The sequence below is a fragment of the Hippoglossus hippoglossus genome, chromosome 21, assembly GCF_009819705.1.
Source record: "Hippoglossus hippoglossus isolate fHipHip1 chromosome 21, fHipHip1.pri, whole genome shotgun sequence".
In the NCBI taxonomy this organism is placed as follows: Eukaryota; Metazoa; Chordata; class Actinopteri; order Pleuronectiformes; family Pleuronectidae; genus Hippoglossus; species Hippoglossus hippoglossus.
In genome coordinates, this window is record NC_047171.1 from 1,085,891 (window position 1) to 1,107,114 (window position 21,224).

Below are 21,224 nucleotides of genomic sequence, written 5' to 3' on the forward strand. Positions count from 1 at the left end.
CATGTAGAGAATCTGTATCAGAACACGCGTGTTCAGCTCATGACTCGTTCCTCAGTTCATCGAGGCTCGAACAGGAAACTTTCAGCCGATCTTTGGTTTTCACCTTTTCACCTTTATTTTCATTTCATTAAGCTTTGATATTTCCACTTTATTTCACAGACATCGCTCCTCTGAGTCTCTAATAAAACCACAACACGTTACCACATGTTATCTGATGAATCTGTGAATGTGATGTTTCATGGTCGGTTGTAAACATAAGGTCCGGTGGCCGGGTTCGGGTCCACGTTCGAGGGCCACTGACTCCGCTGCGTTTACACACAAGAGTCCGATCTCTTGTCGTCATCGCACAGTGCCGCCTGTTGCCATGGTGATCTGCAACAGCCAGATATAGTGTTGAGTTTGCCGCAAAGCGTCATCAGACGTTTTCAGGCACTTCGTCGGTGTCGCCCTCCTTCTCCTCGCCTGCCCCTGAAAGCGTTACCATAGCAACAGGTGAGTTCACTGGGAATTAAAGTTCAGGACGTGAGAATTCAAACGTGCGTGTGTCGTGTTTGTACCGTTCCAGGTCAGGTGGTCTGCAGGCATCTGGTCGGCTGATTGGTCGTCATGTGTTTCATCTGGCGAGTCATGTGGTTGGTCAGAGGTGTGTTCGTCAGGAGGGCTGTGGTTGGGTGAGGCTTCAGACTGGACATCTGAGCCGATGTTAGACTCCGCCTCCTGTTGTTTCTCTTGCTCCCTATTGGCCAGTTCTGTGCACGACAGACACATGAAGATTTTAAATTGATGAATTAAAGGAAACGTGACATAAAGCTAATTACAGCTAACAGGACAAAGCTACGACAGAAATGCTAGCAGCTCTCATGGGTTGTATTAAGCACAGTGGAGCTCTGAGCTAAATGCTAACATCAGCATGCTAAATGCTATGCATGCTGCAATTCTAATATCGTGATGTTTAGCATGAACCATCTTAGTTTAGCATGCTAACGTTTGCTAATTTGCACTAAACACAACATACGCACAAATACACAACAACCGCAAAACAAAGGTTAATACACTGTGTGTGTGTGTGTGTGTGTGTGTGTGTGTGTGTGTGTGTGTGTGTGTGTGTGTACCGTCCACAGACAGCTCTTTCCAGCGGTCCTTGTTGCTGCCGATGACGCCTGATAGGTGGAGCCTCAGAACCTGCAGGTCAATTGCGGTCAGAGAAAAGTCCATCTGTCCATCGTCATTGTTTCCATGGCGATTGCTGCTGTGCCTCTGCACCGACTCCACGGTAACAGAGCCACTTCCTGTTAAACTGAAACAGAGCAGAGACACATGCTGGGTCGGAACCAGTGGAGAAGGCTCGTAAACATGTAAACGGATCTAGTGCCAAGTTTAATTGGATTTCTACGACTTTCAGGGAAAGTCACTGACACATTGTTTGTTCTTCTCAGGGTTTGTACGTTCAGCTTTTCTTCAGACAACCAGATATTTTATAATGATGCTAATCTAGTTTCATATCTATTCAAAGCTTGAAAGTGAAACAGTCCAGTTCAGAAATGATTATCAATTCATGACCTTACACACAGTAGCAGTAGTAGTAACAGTAGTAGCAGTAGCAGTAGTAACAGTAGTAGTAGTAGTAACAGTAGCAGTAGTAACAGTAGTAGTAGTAGTAGTAGTAACAGTAGCAGTAGTAACAGTAGCAGTAGCAGTAGTAGTAGTAGTAGTAGCAGTAGCAGTAGTAACAGTAGTAGTAGTAGTAGTAGTAACAGTAGCAGTAGTAGTAACAGTAGCAGTAGTAGTAGTAGTAGTAGCAGTAGTAGCAGTAGTAACAGTAGTAGTAGCAGTAGTAACAGTAGTAGTAGTAGTAGTAGTAGTAGCAGTAGTAACAGTAGTAGTAGCAGTAGTAACAGTAGTAGTAGTAGTAACAGTAGTAGTAGTAGTAGTAGCAGTAGTAGTAGTAGTACCTGGACCTCCTGTTTCCACTCTCTCTGGCCTTCCTATCTTCTTCTATCAAAGGTCCGATCACCTTCTCGGTCGTGTCAATCAGAACAGTGAAGGTCGGCTCCACAATGAAATCTATGAAACCTGCAACCGGACCGAGATGAACAGACGTGATAGAAGAAAGACAACATGACTGAGGTCAGGAACCAGTGGGAGGAAGTAATGCACCTGAAAGCTGAAGAGGAGGAGACAGAGTCGGGCCAGTGGTGAATCACCAGTGGAGTTCACAGGTGACGCAGATGAGGCTCCGCGCAATAAGTGAGGTGAAATATGAATAGAGATGAAATTCCCACAGTTAGTTTTACCATGGGAAATTTAAACTATAGTGTCCAGCATCAGCCACAGTGAGTGACGCTGACCCACAGTGAGTGACGCTGACCCACAGTGAGTGACGCTGACCCACAGTGATGCACCAACGTGGGTTTGTTATGTGCGTGTGTGAAGTTTACTTTGTGTTTGTTTGATTTGCTCGAGAGTTTATGAGACACGTATTAAAACATGTTGAAAATAAGTCCAATGATATTTTGTCCTGACGGTCACATTTGGGTCGACCTGCCTGTGGCTGGTTAAGGTTCTTATGGTTCTTAAGGTTCTTACCTATCTGTGATTGGGCGATCATGGTGGCTTTACGGTCACAGAGAGGAGAGAAGGGGAGGCCCAGGTCCACCTCTTTATCTCCCTGGAAAGAAACACAAGTGGGAAACAGGAACCTTACTACTGAATCAATAAATGTAGAATTCCCTCACATTAGAGCAGATACACACATGTTTAAATTTGCTTGTGAATATTTTGCTTGTCTTTAAGTTTTTTGGAAGAAAAAACAACATGTGGAATAAACAAATGTTATATAACTACTAAATCTCTTTTTAATAGTGTTTCCAGATGGAGAGTGACCTCGTCTATTTCAGTTAAATTAAGATGCACCTCCACTTCCCCCCACTGCGCTGCCATCTTGTGTCATCATCGTGCCACTGATAAATCCAACTGACCAATCAAGAGTCAATCTCAGAAATCTATTTAACGTGTACTTTGATATTTTGTCTTGGTCCATGTCCCCTCTGCTAACATGGAAGAGGCAGGGTTTATGACTTATACTGCAGCCAGCCACCAGGGGGCGGTGTTTTGGCTTCACTTTAGGAATCTGCCGTGTGTGTGTTGTGTGTGTTGTGTGTGTAGTGCACACACCTGTTGAAAGAACTCCTCCATCAGACTGTGGGTCCAGCGGTGGTGCAGCGGCCAGGCTTTGGCCGGGTGACTGATGTCGGCAGCGTGAAGCATCAGAGACAAAACCTTCACTTTGTCGATGCTGAGCGAGAAAGAACAACGTTTAAATGAGTGTGATGAAGACGTGAGAATCATCTCCTTCACCCGGAATCTGACTGTTCAGTGAAACACACACACACACACACACACACACACACACACACACACACACACACACACACACACACACACACACACACACACACACACACACACACACACACACTCTCTCTCCTGTATGAAAGGTGTCTGTTTAGCATGTGGATCACGGTGGTTCTCCAGAGAGCAGCAGCAGAGCAGCATGTCGACAGCATCTTCCCCCAAAACCTCATCCAAGCGTGAGTTTGGAGCGTGACAGCTGCCCCCCTCCCCCCACACACACACACACACACACACACACACACACACCTCCACACCACTGACGAACAGAGGGGGGAGGCTCTGTTCCTGGGGACCCCCACAGGGACTCAGAGACCAGTCTGGTTCAGCAGCCTGCAGAACCTTATGTTGGACCAGGACACCAAACTCCCACTGATGATCAGATGGACGAGCTTCCCACAGTCTGTCTCCACTGAGCTGGCTCACACAACACAGGCCTCAGAGCTTCAAAACATGTACTCGGAATCATTTTAATATTCATGTTGAAGCATCATGTAAAGAGCTTTGGATTAGAGCTGTGAGCAAAATCTGTTTCATACAGAAAATGAACGTGTCTTTCTCCAATCCTCTGTAACGGCTTGAAAACAAACAAAACAGGGAATACATGAAAATTAAGCGTATAAACTACAACACACAATGACAGATTGGAGAGAAACTTTAGTAAAGCAGATAAGAGGTCAAAGGTCACGTCAGCAGTACTGACCTGTGTGTCTGGCTCAGGGCGTTCCTCATGGTCTTGATCTGCTGGAAGTGACAGGACATGTCTGTGGACATCACCATCTCTATCACCAGAGACCTCAGCTCCCTGTCAACCATCGATACCATCAGTGATACCATCACAGAGCCGTTAGTGCTAACTCATCAGTGTGTGTGTCTGTGTGTGTGTGTTTGTGTGTGAGACAACCTCCAGTCGTCCTTGTTCAGGTTGATCAGGATGTTCATGTCCTCTTCTGCCATCAGCCTGTAGGCGGCGCTGATGTGATGGTTCTCCAGCACCGACCTGTCGTTGTAAAAAATCGCCACCTCCGACCTGACACACGCACACACACACACACACACACACACACACACACACACACACACACACACACACACACACACACACACACACACACACACGCGCAACATTAAAAAAAAAATTCCAATAATCCCAGTCCCTCCTTCAATTTTCTCGACAACTCATGTGATGGACTTCAAACTTGACGAGTTTGTTGAGGATCCTAGAAAAGCATTCGTTAAACTGCACTTGCTGTTACCATGACAACTGTCTTCAATAATAACTATTATAATAGAATCTGTCTTCATGTTACCTGGTGTGGATGTGGAAGTTGTTGGTGGTTCCTGTGTGTTCAAAGTCGTGAATCGCTGCAGCGAAAACCATCGCAAGGATCTCCAGCTCACTGAGCCAGTGCTGCACACACACACACATCAAGTGTTTTAGTTCAGGATAAGGTAAGTGTGTGTGTGTGTGTGTTTGTGTGTGTGTGTGTACCATCAGTCCAGTGTGCAGCATCAGGAAGTGGGCGGTCTGAGTGACGTCAGCGGCGTGGATCAGGTTGTGGTAGGGGTTCCTGTGTTTGCTGTAGCCGTTCTCCAGAGCGTCCACAAACTGCACCAGCGCCTGCACAGGGATCTGAACACAGAAGTACAGGTACTACAAGTACTACAGGTGATACAAGTACTACAGGTGATACAAGTACTACAGGTGATACAAGTACTACAGGTGATACAAGTACTACAAGTGGTAAAGGTAGTACAGGTGCTGTGATGTGACAGAGCCACGGTAGCAGTTTCCCACCATTTGAGCTCTCCGAGTTAGCTCCCTTAGCTAACCTAGCTGGGGAAAAACAAAAGTTAGCTGTCTCCTCTGATAGATCTCGTAAAGCTACAGATCAGAGGTTTGCTGTGATTGGTTCACCACAGTTCTGATTATTTCACTCATCATGTGTCTGGTCTTATATAACAAACACCTCATGGACACATTAACGAGGTTAAACACTGGACTGTCATTGGACGGGGCCTTGAGTGACATGAAGTTGTTTGTACCCTGAACCTGTTGACGAGGTCGTAGCGGGTCAGCAGGTCGTACACGATGAACTTGAGGGCGTGGTCTCCTGTGGCCTCGTGGAAGGAAAACACATCAAACGACCACTGGTCCACTTCCTGGAAAACAACAAATAAAACGCCACCGTCTCATTGGCTGAATAAAGTCCGACATGAGACAGAGCAGTTAAAAACAGCAGCTGATTCAGTGTAATGTTGTATATCTGCCAGGAGAGGGCAGTGTGATGTTAGTTTACACTGAAGCTGTTTAACCAATTAAATGATGGTTATATACGTGTTCATTAGGTCATAATGACATACCTCCCCCCTTCCTTCTTTATCTCCTTGTTTCCTTCACTACCTAATTTCCTTCCGTCTTCACTTCCTTCATTTCTTCCTCCTCCCTCTTTCCTTACCACTTCTCTTTCTTCTTTGCCTCCTCATTCATTTCAATCCCTACCTCCTTTTTCCTTTCATCCTCTGGTCTCTACTTCCTTCTTTCCTTTCCTAGCTCCTCATTTCTTTCATTAAGTCGTCCTCCTTCGTTCTCTGCATCCTCCTTAAATGAATGATTTTTTTTACACTCTGACCAACTGGACTTTTTCTACTTCCAATTATGTCAGTGATGTCACTTCCTGTCAATTATGATGTCACTTCCTGCTCATGGGACAGCAGCAGCAAGACAGTTTTTACCTTCAGAGCTGTCAAAGCCGTGGGCGGGTAGGTGAGACCGGCCATGTTGGACGTCCGTCTGTACATCCTGATGTCACACACACACACACACACACACACACACACACACACACACACACACACAGGTAAAAATATCATGCACAGACCCCCACATACGTGCAGTTGCATGTATATAAACACTGTTCACACGCAGACCCACTCCAGCCGCCCTCATCCACAGTTGGGGACCAGGATGGATTGTTTGTTGCCACGGTAACTGCCTTCTAAACACACACAGAGCGAGCGCTGGCTCGGCGCAGCACATATTTTTTGATTTCATGCGTCATTAAGCTGCAGCAGATGAACTGATACCGTTCTATCACTGTGAGTAATTTACACGCTAATGACACTGGACCTCAGCTTCCTATACACGACCTCATTCTCCGGCTCGCTCCCACGCTAACATCGTTACACCTCGTGGTCGACCTCGTAATGACATAAGGTCGACCGGATGTTTTCAAGAAGTTGATGATTTGAACCGACTGAACATTTGAAATAATCATTTAACTTCGACACTTTTATTCTTCTACGAGGCCAAAAGTATGTGGACGCTTGAACAACCCCTCTGTGCATGTTCTTCTCATATGCAATGACTTGAAATAACACAAACTCAAAAGACTATTGAAATATCACCTAAATGTTTTACTTTTGGGAGAAGTGGAAAAGTTTGTTAACCGATAAGAGTGGAAACTGATTTGATGAATAAACGATCACGTCATTCAGTGTCACTCAAGCTTCCTCCAGGAGACGAGCGGCAGATAAAAACATCATCACGTTCATTCATCCATGGTTTTGATTGACACTTTTTTAATTGCATCATTTTGCTGCCCTGTCTTCTTCTACTACTTCACCTGATTGGAAAATTAGAGCCACATACTCCCAACTGCTGATGTTCACAAAACAGCAGTGGATGGAGACGTACATACATATTCGTTTTATTTTCTGATAATTTGGTTAAATTTGAAATGTCTTATCCAACTAAGTCCTTTCTTAATGTACTTTCTTAAAATAAGACTAAATCATTCCTGTCGGTTTAAGTCATGAACTGACATGAGCAAAGTTTACCTCTCTACAAAGATCCCAGCTTGCACCGCGTGGACAATGCTCCGGAATCTCGGCTTCTCCTCAGGTCGACGCTTGGCCACGCCCATCTTCCTGCTGAAGGTGCATGCCAGCCAGTCACGCACCTCGCTGGGCACTGACTCCGCCTGCAAGTCGCTGAGCTCGTCCTCGGTGTCCAACAGACGCCTGCAGGCCAGAGAGAGACGTCAGTTAGTCACAGTCAGGATGACGGGATAGAGATTTATTTTCCACACTTGCTTCCACATCCTACTTCGTCTCATCGGTGTAAACAGCGTCCAACATGGCAGCAGCGAGCTCCAGGTTCCTGCGGAGCTCCTGCAGGTCCACGACGCCGCGGTCCATCTGCTCCAGGACCCCCTTCAGCCTGACAACACAAACACACACGTGTCTAGTTATTAGCATACACTACATAAGAGGACACACAACCCAGTACTGTATAGTGATATAATGAGAGACATTTACTAAGTAGAATTCCACCTGAAATAATGACAATGGTTAGTGGCTCATGATTGAGAACTATTTATTTTCTGGATCTATTATAGTTCATGATGATGATGATGAGCAGTGTTAGATGGTTTCACTCTCACATGGAACAGGAAAGACAGAAAAGAGAGAGTTTGAAGCAGTGAGGGATGATGGGAGTTGTAGTCTTCTTCCTTCAGTGTTGATGGTTCAGGAGCTGAATTCTCCTCAGACGTCTCCTCCTCTGATTAAATCCAGTAAAAACACAGTCTAAAGCAGCTTCAAATTAAATATCAGTGTTTCTCCAGCGGTGTTCGGCCGACACAGGACGTCTCTGGCTCTGAGTCAGGTCTGGTTGATGTTAACGTGGTAAAGTTACAGATTATAACGTGTAACCCACGAGAGCAGCAGGCGTCAGGCTTCATGCACCTGCTGACTGACAGAAGGCCGCCCCACATTCATACTCTGCTCCCACACAGCTGCTGTCCCGTTCACACCACACAACCAGAACATGGAAATCTGCTTCCTCCAGATGGACACATGACACCCTGCCTCCTGTCAATCACCAGTCACTCTCCTGCAGGATATCACCTTCACTGCGTCTGTGTCGCACTGAAGTTCATTCAGCTGATCTGGAATTCACAACACCTTGATGGACCAGTCTTTGATATTAATCCTGTGACATCTCAGGCCTCGTTCAGTCTGGATTCATTTCTCTGGTGGAGAGTGAAGAGCTCTGTGTCCTCGTCCAACATATCCACCTGTTCACCGAGGCCCAACCGAGCTACACCACATCTCACAGAGGACCTGTTCAAACCTGGTATTAAACATCCGTCCTGAGAGATACGATCACTGGTATTAAAATGTGTCCTGAACCGTGGGATCTCACTTCAGATCCCACAGAGACAGACAGAGACAGACAGAGACAGACAGAGACGTCAGGATGGCTGAATGAATGAATACCAACCTTAGAAAAGTTTAAGAACTCATTATGGTCACATTGAGGACAGACCTGAACGTGTGATCGTGTCACTCAGGATGGATTTTAATACCAGGTCCTCTAAATGAGTAATCCTGCTGACAACAAAACCAACTGACAGGGGTGAGAACAGAACCTCCTGGACTCAGGTAATGTCTCTTTATATCCCTTGTTGTTTGGACACTGTCCCTCTTTAAAGAAGTCATATCAGCTCAGAGCCGTTCCAGTTTGCAGTGAATCTCTGTAGTGTCACTGAATTAGTTTGATCCTGAAGTAAAGTTAAAAACCCAATGATTCTCAGGGAAGTTCTGAACTTTCTTTTCTCTTTTATCTCTAATCAAATTAATGGAGGATTATTCTGGACAGAGATGAATTAATTCATGTGCGTGTTCAGAGTTCTGATTCTGAGAAGGAGGAAGATTTGACTCCACTCTAATCCACCTCTTTTGTCTTTTACCTGAATGTCCCGTTGTTAAAGTCCTGTCCTGAACGATAGATTCAACTTTATCCTCCACCTCCTCTACGATGTTACTCTTGTCTCAACAGGAGGTTTCCCACCACACTGCACTGATCCTTTAGAAAGAATATCTCAATATATTAAGACAGCTGTAAGATGCAGAGTGGGCGTGAGGCTGGATTCAGGACCCCAGAGACTCCCTGCTGTGCTCACCTAGCCCCTCCCACAGAGTCCTGCTCCACACAGGATGGAGGGATGAAGCACAGACAGAGGGAAGGATGGATATTTACTGCTGCGCTGCTGCAGGACACAGGGACTTCGAACAGCAGAGGAGAACGACTACTGGGAGACATAAAGACTCTGCTGCGGCCAGGCATCCTGCCATCGTCATGGCAACCAAACATCGTCTCGTAAACTGGATGAAATCTGTTTCAGTTGCCATGGTTACAAGTGGAGTCAGAATGGGCGAAGACGGGGGGTGACGGGGGGGTAAATGATCCAAGACGGCAGAGATTCAAGCTTTTAATTTTCATTAGAATTCCCAGGGCCTCGTTTATTACTTTATTGGTTTTGTAGTTGTTCACAGGGGAAATGTAACTCAGTACATTTACTCAACTACCATTTGAGTTACTTGTACTGAAGTATTTCAAGTTTCTGTTGCTTCATACCTTCTCTCCACTACATTAAAGAGGGAGTGTTGTACTTTTCACTCCATTACTTTTGTACGCTCCTCAGTTTCTCCTCCTCCTCCTGAGCTCCTGTATAAAGTGTAGATCCAGGAGCAGTGTGAACAGCAGAGGATCCTCCACTGATTCACTGGGAGTGAGGGGGGGGGGGAGGAGCTTCTAACACATGACACAAACATGAAGAAACTAAAACAAATCTCTCTGGTGAAGAAGTGCTGACACACACGAAGAAGACACAGACGAAGATGTGAAGAGAGTTCGTGGTGATCAGAGCTGAAGGTGTCAGGTGATGTAAACATGATCACATGACCTCTGCAGCAGAGGTAACACTTCCTGTCTCTGTCTGCTGCACCCGGCTGCCCCCCCCCTCTCACCTGAACCAGGAGGAGGATCTGATGCTGTGAACGAGTCTGTGCAGAAAACCTGCTGCTGTGTTGTTCAGCTGTGAAACACAAACTCTGGAGAAGCTCTGGAGACAGTGAGTCAGTCAGTGAGTCAGTGACTCAGTCCACGAGTCTGTCAGTGAGCGACTTAGTCGGTCAGTGGATCGGTCAGTGACTCGGTCATTGGCTGACAGATGAAACAGTATCACGACTCCTGTAACTGAGCAACAACCAAACAACTCACTTGTGAGTTTACAGTCAGACAGTCAGTGAACACAATGTGAAAATGAGTGTGTGAATAAAAATAGAGACAGAAACAAGAGACAGGTGGAGACAGACAGACAGACAGACAGACAGACAGACAGCCAGCCCAGGTGTGTGTAGGAGTGAGAGCCTCTTCAGTCGTCTACTTCAGACTGAGAGCTTCCTGTCTGTGTGTGTGTGTGTGTCTGTGTGTGTGTGTGTGTGTGTGTGTGTGTCTTACCTCTGCGAGGTACTTTTATATTTCTGCCTGTAAACAAAAACAGAAAAAGAAGAGTCAGTCACATGAACAAATCACATGATGCCGCTCATCACACAGATCAATCTATGAAGCTACCATGCGACCAAGTGTGTGTGTGTGTGTGTGTGTGTGTGTGTGTGTGTGTGTGTGTGTGTGTGTGTGTGTGTGTGTGTGTGTGTGTGTGTGTGTGGGATGATGTTTGAACAGTCTTTACTGAATAACAGTTTCTTTCGGGGCTTTGAGAGCATGTTAGTGTCTGACTGCTGCACCTCAGTCATGATAAACACATTTCTAGAGTCAGTGAACCTTTTGTGGATTTATCTTTATTTCCATAAACTAACTAAAAATCCACTAAACTGCATAGATAAAACAACTTCTAACAACAGTGTCAGTGTCACAGCGATCGTCTGTTGAGCTGTTTACAGGAGCTTCTAACTAATTCAGCATATTTTGAAAGCTGTCAGTCCATGTCCCATCTGCCAACATGGAGGGGGCGGGTTTTCTAACGTATCGTGCAGCCGGCCACCAGGGAGCGTTTTGGCTTCACTTGTGGGAGCCATCATGTATATGTATGTACATCTGTGTAAACGGGTGAACCAGGAGAGGAAGCTCACGCTCTACAGATCACACCTCTCTCCAACGCCAGCATTTCAAAATCCCACAGTGCCACGCAGATATGGGAAATAACGAATCCAACAAAAAAACTGAATTAATTAGGTGTTATGATGATGCTTAATGCTCATGTCCACATGTTGTGTTGCTGTGGAGTTCATTACTGTTCTGTATAACAAACCAACATTAATGTCAACAAAACACAGGAGTTAATAATTCCAGAGTCTTTGCTTGCGGCTAAATCCATGAAGCGGCCCCTTGAAGAAGCCCCTGCAGCGTTTGAACGTGCGCACCACATAAACACTGCAAGTTGATATCAGGCATCTGAACACTTCATTTGGTCGGAAATTAGCCAATCGTAGCTCTGGGATCTGACCCCGGCAGCTAATCACAGCTGTGGCACGTCTCAGCTCTGAAATCTAACAGCGGGCGCCGGTTATTTCACGGTCGATTGGTGATTGTACACCGGCCTGCGTGGTCGGATCAGCGCTGAATTACAAAGAGCAGGGGGGAGCAGCCGGGAGCGAGTTGCTGCATTGTGCTTTAGAAAAGAGGAGGCATGCTGCAGCGGCGACAGGTGAGGAAGAGATAGTTTGAATGAGTCACGGCTCTGTCAGGACTTCACAGTGCTTCTGCTCCTGGTGACTCCGGGTTTCCGTCTCTGTGCTGCTCTGTTGTGTCCGTTCACCTCACACGTTTCCATTCTGTGCATTATCACCACCGCGCATGTGAAATATAAATTATTCTTAGATGCATTACTTCTCTGTGTGACTCCTGTTTGCGATGCAGCACCACAGGGTGTTTCACGCTTTTTTAGAAGTTAACTCCGTCTACACCGCCTACGTGAAGACCGAGCGGCCTGAAGGAAGAGCAGAGCGTCCATTAAAATGAAACAGTGTGATAATAAACCATCTGCACGGGCACGCACACACACACACACACACTAGTTTCTACTGTGCTTCAGTTACTGCAGACATTATACTGGTTTCTACAGTTTCAACTGTGGCTGAACTGGACACACTGGTTTACACAGGGTTTCATTTTAATACATTTTCAGGTGACTGGACATAAAAAAAACTCTCTGACTTGCCTTTTATTGTGTTTTTATTAAAGTAACTGAAGCGTTTCAGCTGATAACTGTTCTATTCACTGCTTCAGAAAACAGGCGACAAACTCTCCACTGCACAGATTCTCTTTTCTTCTCACCCCCACAGCCTATAATTCAAAAAGTGAGGCTGATTCAAACGAATACAATGAGTGCAAAATGAATTTAATAAAATACGTATCATGACATGTTAAAAAATAAAGGAACAAAATATTAAAAAGCTGTCCCGTCCCCTTTTCTCTTTTTCATTATCTTCAGCAGAGTTTGCTGCATCAAAATACTCTGCTGTAACCATGGAAACTAGAGATGATGAAAAAAAGACTTGTTTGTTTCCCCTCCAAACAACGCAGACGGTTAATGTTGATCTGAAGATTACGAATCGTATCTTTCATCGCAGAACTACAACGATCAATCTGGACATGAAGACACTGAACACACACACACACACACACACACACACACACACACACACACACACACACACACACACAATGTGAAACAGCTGATTCCGTGATGAGAATGATGAGTTGACCTTGGTTGTTGATCAAACTGAATCTGTTTGTCCCATCGGGTTGAACCAGGTGCAACATCGTCTGTTAAACTACCACAAAGCCCATTTAAGGAGGAAAGAACATAGAAGTCTCAGACAGGGATCCTCTCCAAGGAAGTTCAACAGATGCTGCGTGAAAACGTAAGTATAATATGTGTATAATAATGCTGAGTGGAGTTGATTTTCTGCTTGATGTACTGAGCAGCTTCACTACATCACTATGAATATTACATTTGACCATTTCATCACCTTCTATAATAAACTTTGCCAAAAGCTTTCAGCACCAAGTCAGAAATATTGGGTTATCAGAAGTTTGACTTTGACGTAAACGTCACTGTGATAAAACTTAAACGCAGCAAATAAGATGAAACTCCTCTAAGAATCTGTTTAAAAAAGAATAAAACTGCTCTTAAACTGAGTAAATGAAATAAAAAGAAAGATGCTGTGATATCAGACCTGTGAGAGAAGGTCTGACCTCAGTTATTTCTGTTCAGTTTAGCTACTTGTTGAATTCAGCATTTTATTCTTACACCTTCAGAGTTCGTCTCTCGTTGAATCACTTCTGACAGATAACACATCCACGTGCCAATGTTTATTACAGGATCTGGCAAAAATCAGACACTTCTCTTGGCGTCGACTTGCTCGACCGACACGTCAACTTCTGCTGGTGAATTAGTTTTTTTCCTGATCTCGTTCTGTTTCCAACTAGTTACTAAAACAAGATGCTGCTCATCAAGTAGTGTCTGTTAAACAGGAAGAGCTGCCAACAGGCGTGAACTGGTGTGAGTGTGTTTCTCTTCACTGCTGCTGCTGATGTGAGGAACATTCATTAAATCAAACTGCTGCTGATTCTGTCTGCAGGCGACATGATGAACGAGGACACGACCACGAGGACACGAGATGCAATCGTACAAATACGTCTTATTTAGTTATGAGATGTAAACATGTGCAAGGTTAAACTCAATCTTTAAGTTAAATATAACTATCAGCTTCATGCTTCTTTACAAATTGACGTAATAACAAGCAAAGAGCGTTTTAATGATGGAAGTGGTTTTGAATGACGGCTGTTGGTGCGCAGCAGCCAGTGTGGCCCGCCCGTGAGAGTTTGTACCTTCAACAGGACAAAGTGCTGCCACAGTCAGGCAGAAGGAGAAATGCATTCATACAGTGATTTGATCTAAAGTGTAAATTCACTTCTCATTCAACTGGTCACACCCTCACGTGGAGGAGTGAGACTTTCTTAAATAAGATCAGTTCACATCTTTTCAACTTGTAGTCTTTAGACCAAACCTCATACTAAACCTTTAATTCATATTTATTACTATTGTTATTTATATTACTGCTTTTTATATGACAATTGTCATAATAACATCAGAGATCTCAAAGTTAAGAGTGTGCAGTGCTGGTTGCTGCATAATGTGTCTGCATCTAAATCTGCACGTATGCTCGACTCCTCCTCCCATCACCCACCACAGGGAAGTATCATCTCCAGTTCAGAGACCAGCAGCCGCAGCAACATTCATCTCCACCTTTTCATTCAGTCACTTTTATGTCACCAGACCCTATTTACATTTAAATGTATTATACCTCATATATACACTTCATTTTTGTATTTATATCATGCACCTTGAGCATTGCTGCTAAACTCCGTTTTACTCTGTGCAATGACAAGAAAAGGATTCTGATTCTTATCTTTGATAATAAATAACTCAAGGACATGAGATATGATTCTGTTCTTTACTAACACGACCTGTGCAACTAACTGATGAAGCCTCTTGATGAGAAACGTTAGAATCCCGTGATGTGGCCTCCACATGTTGATATGTCTGCACGGACTCTGAGGAGAAACCTCTGACATCACTACTCAATAAAAACATGTGGACATATCTTTGTGCACCATGAACGTGAGTGTGCACATCTGGTGTTTTGGTGACAGGATGAGTCGGAGCAGAGAGATTGAGATGCACTGGGTGAGTTAGAGGCTGAGATCCACTTTACCAACCTGACATTGATTTATATTTCTCTTATCTTCTCTTTAAGGAGAGTGTGCACCACCACATGTTGGTGTTGAGTGTTCGAGTCCCAGAGAGGGTCCACACAGACAGTCGTGCATCGTGTCAGCTGCAGTTGTGTCATGCAAACGCAGTTCGTTCTCTCATGTGAAAACTTATCTTTCACATATAGTCTGTGTACCTGTCACTCTGAATTTACTGTGCGTGAGAGTGACCTTTCTTCACGTGCACTTCCACCACTGTAACCACCATAGATTAAATAAAGTCTGTGGGAAACACTCAATTGTGTCATGTCAATAAATTAAATAAATACGAACTTGATATTTAAAGTGTCGTATTACAAAGAGACAAAAGCCAACTACAGGTCGATAGTAGAACCTCCTGCTGTGAACAGCTGTGTTTCAGTCAGTGTCTGTGTCCACAGATCCAATATCTCATAACTCATCCATCAGACAAACTTTGTTTATGGCTGTTTTTTATGTGCAGCCATGAAATGATCCGAAACATAATCACATAATTACAGATTAAACAAAACAACTGTATATATGTTAATGATGTTAAAAAATGCTAATAGAATGATTCTGTCCTCACAGGGTCATGCTAGCTGTTTCCCTCTGTTTCCAGTCTTTGTGCTAAGCTAACCAGCTCCAGTTTGCAGCTTCATACATTTGAACGTGGCGTCAGTCGTCTCCGCGGGACTTTGATTTCACGATGAGCTGCAGTGTGTGAGCTGTAGGACGCAAACATCTGCTCTGCCTGGTTTTCCTCTTCATGCCCTGCCTCCATCTCTCTCTCTCTCTCTCTGTCTCGCTCCTAATCTGTCTATCTTTGCTGCATCGCAACGCTCTGTCGTTGCCATGGCAACAATGGACAAGAACAAAAAGACCTGCTGCTTTCTTTTTTTTTTACTCTGCTGCCGTAGCCTCAAATTCAGACAGATGTGGCGGCTCCTGCTGCGACGCTCGCTTGTTAGCTACTGAGGTAAAACATCTGACAGACAGACGGTCATCACACACACACACACACACACACACACACACACACACACACACACACACACACACACACACACACACACACACACACACACACACACACACACACACACCCTCTCTCTCTCTCTTATGTTCAGTAATGTTGCACACCCACTGACTTTCTGTCATTCATCTTCAGTCCATGCCAACATCACCACGGCAACCGTGCCACCACGTTGATGCCGTCCCCGTGGTCGTCAGCTTGATTCCACAACTAACAGTGATGGATCCTTACAACGCAATCACTAATTATTAATAGAGACATTTCATCATCACCATCATTACATCATCAGCCAGCTGACTGTGTTTACTCACATCCCTCTCAGTCGAATCAGGACCTGGTTGTTAAGGTTCTGCTCCACAGCATCCACAAAGTCCTGCACCTCCTCAATCTGCTGCACCTCCACAATCTGCTGCTGTACCTCCTCGGTCTGCTGCTGCTTCACCTCAAACTCCTGCACCTGTTCTCTCTGCTGCTGTTCAGTCTGTAGCATCTCCTCAGTCTGCGCCTCCTCCTCCTCTTCAGTTTGCTGCAGCTCCTCAACCTGCTGCTCCTCCTCCCTCTGCTCCTGTTCACTCTGCTGCACCTCCACATTCTCCTCGTCCTCCTTTACCACTTCACTCTGTTGCATCTTGTCCTGCTTTTGCTGCATCTCCTCCTCCTGCTGCTGCACCTCCTCCTGCACCTTGTCTTGCTCCTGTTGCACCTCCCCTTCACATGGCACTTCCTCCTGCTCGGGCAGCTGCGCCTCCTCCGCCTCCTCGTTCATCTCGCGGTGGGTGAGGAGGAGATGGAGGTGCAGGAGGTTTCTTTCGGCTTGTTGGAGAGTTGTGTTCACAGGGCAGAGTTTGGTCTCTGAGGAGCGTCTGGACGTCTCTCACTCTGACACACTTGTGAAAACATAGACGCCGATTACGCCCATTTGGGGTTGATGAAACTTCACTCAACTTCCTGTGATGTCACCTATCAGCACGGCCAATCCAAAACAATGACCTCTGATACGACCCGTTGGAGGAGCGGAGGGGTTAAAGGTCACCGGACAAGGTGCAGGTTTCTGATAAGTTGAGAAGCAGGAGACCGACGCCACCCAGCAAGTAAACAAAGTGATCAGCTGACGACTTCCTCCAGTTCAGCTCCGCACTCCGGCACTGCGGCGGCAAAATGATCCAGCTGAATGTCCCAGAGCATCGCCGTAGCAACGCACAGAGGAAGTCAACCAGCAATAAAGACAGGATGGAGTGAGAGGGAGAGAGAGAGAGCGCGGGAGGAGAGGAGAGCGATGGAGGAGGACAAAGGAGAAGCAGAGAACATCGCAGAGCGTTTCCGTGGTAACTCAACAACGGTTGCTAAGAGTGATGGAATCCTGCAGCTGACAGACCTGCCTCCTCCTCCCTCCCAGTTTCAAACACACATAACTTTACGCTCCGCTCAGACGCGAGCAGCCGAACAGGAGCCTCAGTCTGTCCTGCCCTCGCTCTCCACTGCATCGGAGTGTGTGTGGTTTTTAGACAATGATGATGTCATGTTCCTGAAAATGAGAGTCACCTCTTCAGTCAAAGAGCAGGACCAGAGAAAGGTCCTGCTGGCGCCCTCTAGAGGCCGTCATGGTCATTTCAGCCCCAACAAGAACACGTCAGATAGAAATACACTTGTTTCACGCTGGTGTATTTCACATAACTGCGTCTGCTGCTGTTCTACGGCTGCTGACAACTCTGATGTAGAGTCGGTGAATAAAAGGCCTCAGCATCTCAAGCAGTGCACGACAACATGCATGAGCGTGAACCTGAAGAATACAACTTATAATTTGTTTCCCATGAATTATTCACTCTTACACACATACACACAGAAAGAAGCCGTCTCCTACACACAGGGGCAGATTGCCAGTTGACCTAACCCCCCCCCCCCCCCCCACTCATCATCTGTGGTTATCCTGTCCTCTGAGGAAACTCCAGACGCTACATGTGATGTGGACTCTTTCGGGGGACGAGTCACTTTGAACCAAAGCAAGAAGACAACATACGTTAGGAAACCGATGGAGTTGCTTTTCTCCAGAGGCTGAGGACGAAAGCAGATTCTGCAGAGTTCAACCTGTTTGTTCTAGATTTGGAAAAACCATGTATGTTTTTGTCTGTGGTTACGTTTGATTCCAGATGTGTAGCTACAACAACTGAGATGTTCCCTCCAGCTGGAGACGTAGCAGACAAACCCTCAGGTCTTCATCATTCAGGGGGAAACAATACATGAGATCCATGTAGACAAAGCATGTGGACATGTTCCTGGACTTTGAAATCACAACAGAAGTCTGAGTACGACTACAACCAAGTGTGTGTGTGTGTGTGTGTGTGTGTGTGTGTGTGTGTGTGTGTGTGTGTGTGTGTGTGTGTGTCGTCTGTATCACGTAACCAAGCAACAACACTTTGTTCAGCACATTTCAGCTCAACAAAGTGACACAAAGCAAGTTGAACAGGTAACTGACCCACTGTCTGGTGAAGGTGAGCTGGTTAAACAGGTAACTGACCCACTGTCTGGTGAAGGTGAGCTGGTTAAACAGGTAACTGACCCACTGTCTGGTGAAGGTGAGCTGGTTAAACAGGTAAGTGACCCACTGTCTGGTGAAGGTGAGCTGGTTAAACAGGTAACTGACCCACTGTCTGGTGAAGGTGAGCTGGTTAAACAGGTAAGTGACCCACTGTCTGGTGAAGATGAGCTGGTTAAACAGGTAACTGACCCACTGTCTGGTGAAGATGAGCTGGTTAAACAGGTAACTCACCCACTGTCTGGTGAAGATGAGCTGGTTAAACAGGTAACTGACCCACTGTCTGGTGAAGGTGAGCTGGTTAAACAGGTAAGTGACCCACTGTCTGGTGAAGGTGAGCTGGTTAAACAGGTAACTGACCCACTGTCTGGTGAAGGTGAGCTGGTTAAACAGGTAACTCACCCACTGTCTGGTGAAGGTGAGCTGGTTAAACAGGTAACTCACCCACTGTCTGGTGAAGGTGAGCTGGTTCAACAGTTAACTGACCCACTGTCTGGTGAAGATGAGCTGGTTAAACAGGTAACTGACCCACTGTCTGGTGAAGATGAGCTGGTTAAACAGGTAACTGACCCACTGTCTGGTGAAGGTGAGCTGGTTAAACAGGTAACTCACCCACTGTCTGGTGAAGGTGAGCTGGTTAAACAGGTAACTCACCCACTGTCTGGTGAAGGTGAGCTGGTTAAACAGGTAACTGACCCACTGTCTGGTGAAGGTGAGCTGGTTAAACAGGTAACTGACCCACTGCCTGGTGAAGGTGAGCTGGTTAAACAGGTAACTGAAACTCACCTGAGTTAATAACAACATGGCTGCCGTCCTCCTCTGGGACGGTAGCATCATTAGCATTGTTAGCTTCCTCCTCTCCAGGCTCTTTGCTAATGCTAATAAGTCAACTTTTGAACAATGAAGTGAAGATGTGACGGTTTGTTTTTTCTGAATCCAGTTTCTCTGACATCTTTGTTTCTCTGACATCTTTGTTTCTCTGACATCTTTGTTTTCGCTGGTTTAGTTTCAGCTTTGGCGCTAAACTTCTTCTTCTTCTTCTTCTTCTTCTTCTTCTGTCATTAGGCAGTGTAGACGCTGCTGAGCATGTTACTGCCCCCTGCAGGATCTCAATGAATATGTCGTATAAATGTAAAGAGAAGCCGAGCATCACACGTTTATTTCTACATGTAACGATGATCATTCAACAGGTTTTTTACCTTCATTTAAATTTTTACCCTATTTATTCTCAGTGTACAATAAACATTTAAATTTACTGTGGGACATTCCACTGGCCGACGTTGTTGTTGTTGTTGTTGTTGTTGTTGTTGTTGTTGTTGATCATAATCCTGCAACAATGACGTCATAACCAGTGCAGAGAAATGCACAGTAGTTTTTATTTTTCCGATGACCCCATGTATAGTTCTCTATAGAATTATCTCTATATAGTGAAGTAGAGAATAGTGAGTGAGTGATTTCAGACACAACTCATAAGTGTGTCCTTCTCACACACACACACACACACACACACACACACACACACACACACACACACACACACACACACACACACACACACACGCACACACAAAGTGTTTTGGGGCCCCCTGGAGGCTGGAGGCCCCTGTTGGGATAATGGTGTTAATTAAAATCTTTGTTATGTTGATCCTGGAAGTTTCTGTTAAATGTTCAAACACTTTTAATTTATTTTCTAAAAATAAATCTCACAGAACATTAGTGACAGATCCTGGTTTAACACAGAAAAGGAGGATTCACTCTGATTCTTGTTGTGTTCACCTGTTGTCATGTGTTTGTGGTTTGTAGATTTTGATCAGAGTAATAAATAATAATGTTTGAAGTGTTGAATCTTAAATGTCTTACCCGGTCTTCACAGTGCAGTGATTGGCAGGTCCACGGACACGCCTCCCGATGCTGCACCTGCTCCTGATTGGGTGCTGCAGCCAGCTCACTGATTTGATTGGCTGCAAAGAGTCGCCTGTCGGAGGGAGAGGAAGAGTTAGACTTTAAATAAAGATGGAAGACGGCGTTCCAAAGGTAAACCAAGCCTCCTCCATGTTAGCAGATGGGGTTGTCGTTAAATAAAGATGTTAAATAAATGTTTGTCAAAGATGTTTCTGTCATTTCAGGTCGTTCTTATCTCTCTGATGTTCAAGTGTTTCTGATCAGTTTGGTTTGAATTTGTTATTTGATGATATACAGTGGGCTGAGACAGCATGATTGACAGCTAAGCCTGACTCATGATTGGTTGAGCACATATATGGGTGTGACCTTGTTACCATGGCTCCACTCCACAATCACTATCATTGGAGCAAGATGGCCGCCTTCATATGTGATATTGTGGCTTAATTTCTGGATAGTGAGAGATGGTGAAATGTGTCGTCCATCTTTATTTCCAGTCTAAGGGTTGAATGATTAGAAATAAACCTTCCAACGTATTTTTCTAACCACTTTTCCTTGACAACATTATCTCCTTTCCTTTTGTTGAGGATGCTTCAGTGTTTCCTTTGCTTAAGGTGATGAGAGGAAGCTTTGAAGGTCCTTTCCTCTGCATTTCGAGGATTCGACCAGTTTTCATCGTCACCGCTGCTGAGACACATTTACAATCTTCCTCTGAAAACACAAATATTTGATTGCAG

The 21,224-nt window shown here is 45.2% G+C and overlaps 1 protein-coding gene across 3 annotated transcripts in view; it reads right to left on the bottom strand.

The window, feature by feature from the left end:
- Positions 1-258: 258 nt before the first annotated feature.
- The window catches only part of pde1a (phosphodiesterase 1A, calmodulin-dependent), a 22,581-nt gene continuing 1,615 nt past the window's right edge, over positions 259-21,224 (bottom strand). Inside the window, exons 1-17 of one of the 3 annotated variants that reach the window (XM_034573289.1) lie at positions 16,920-17,353; positions 16,367-16,888; positions 10,721-10,747; positions 7,520-7,633; positions 7,252-7,434; positions 6,148-6,214; positions 5,458-5,574; positions 4,904-5,044; positions 4,722-4,822; positions 4,316-4,441; positions 4,115-4,216; positions 3,175-3,295; positions 2,587-2,668; positions 1,953-2,073; positions 1,113-1,297; positions 558-749; positions 259-468 (exon numbers count right to left, since the gene is read on the bottom strand). In XM_034573289.1, coding sequence (XP_034429180.1) covers positions 416-468; positions 558-749; positions 1,113-1,297; positions 1,953-2,073; positions 2,587-2,668; positions 3,175-3,295; positions 4,115-4,216; positions 4,316-4,441; positions 4,722-4,822; positions 4,904-5,044; positions 5,458-5,574; positions 6,148-6,214; positions 7,252-7,434; positions 7,520-7,633; positions 10,721-10,747; positions 16,367-16,821 — 2,187 coding nt within the window. In that variant the 5' untranslated portion in view covers positions 16,822-16,888; positions 16,920-17,353 and the 3' untranslated portion in view covers positions 259-415. Of the gene's footprint in view, positions 469-557; positions 750-1,112; positions 1,298-1,952; positions 2,074-2,586; positions 2,669-3,174; positions 3,296-4,114; positions 4,217-4,315; positions 4,442-4,721; positions 4,823-4,903; positions 5,045-5,457; positions 5,575-6,147; positions 6,215-7,251; positions 7,435-7,519; positions 7,634-10,720; positions 10,748-16,366; positions 16,889-16,919; positions 17,354-20,448; positions 20,564-21,224 lie in introns of those variants that run through there. The other 2 variants (XM_034573290.1, XM_034573291.1) reach the window with 2 other exon arrangements.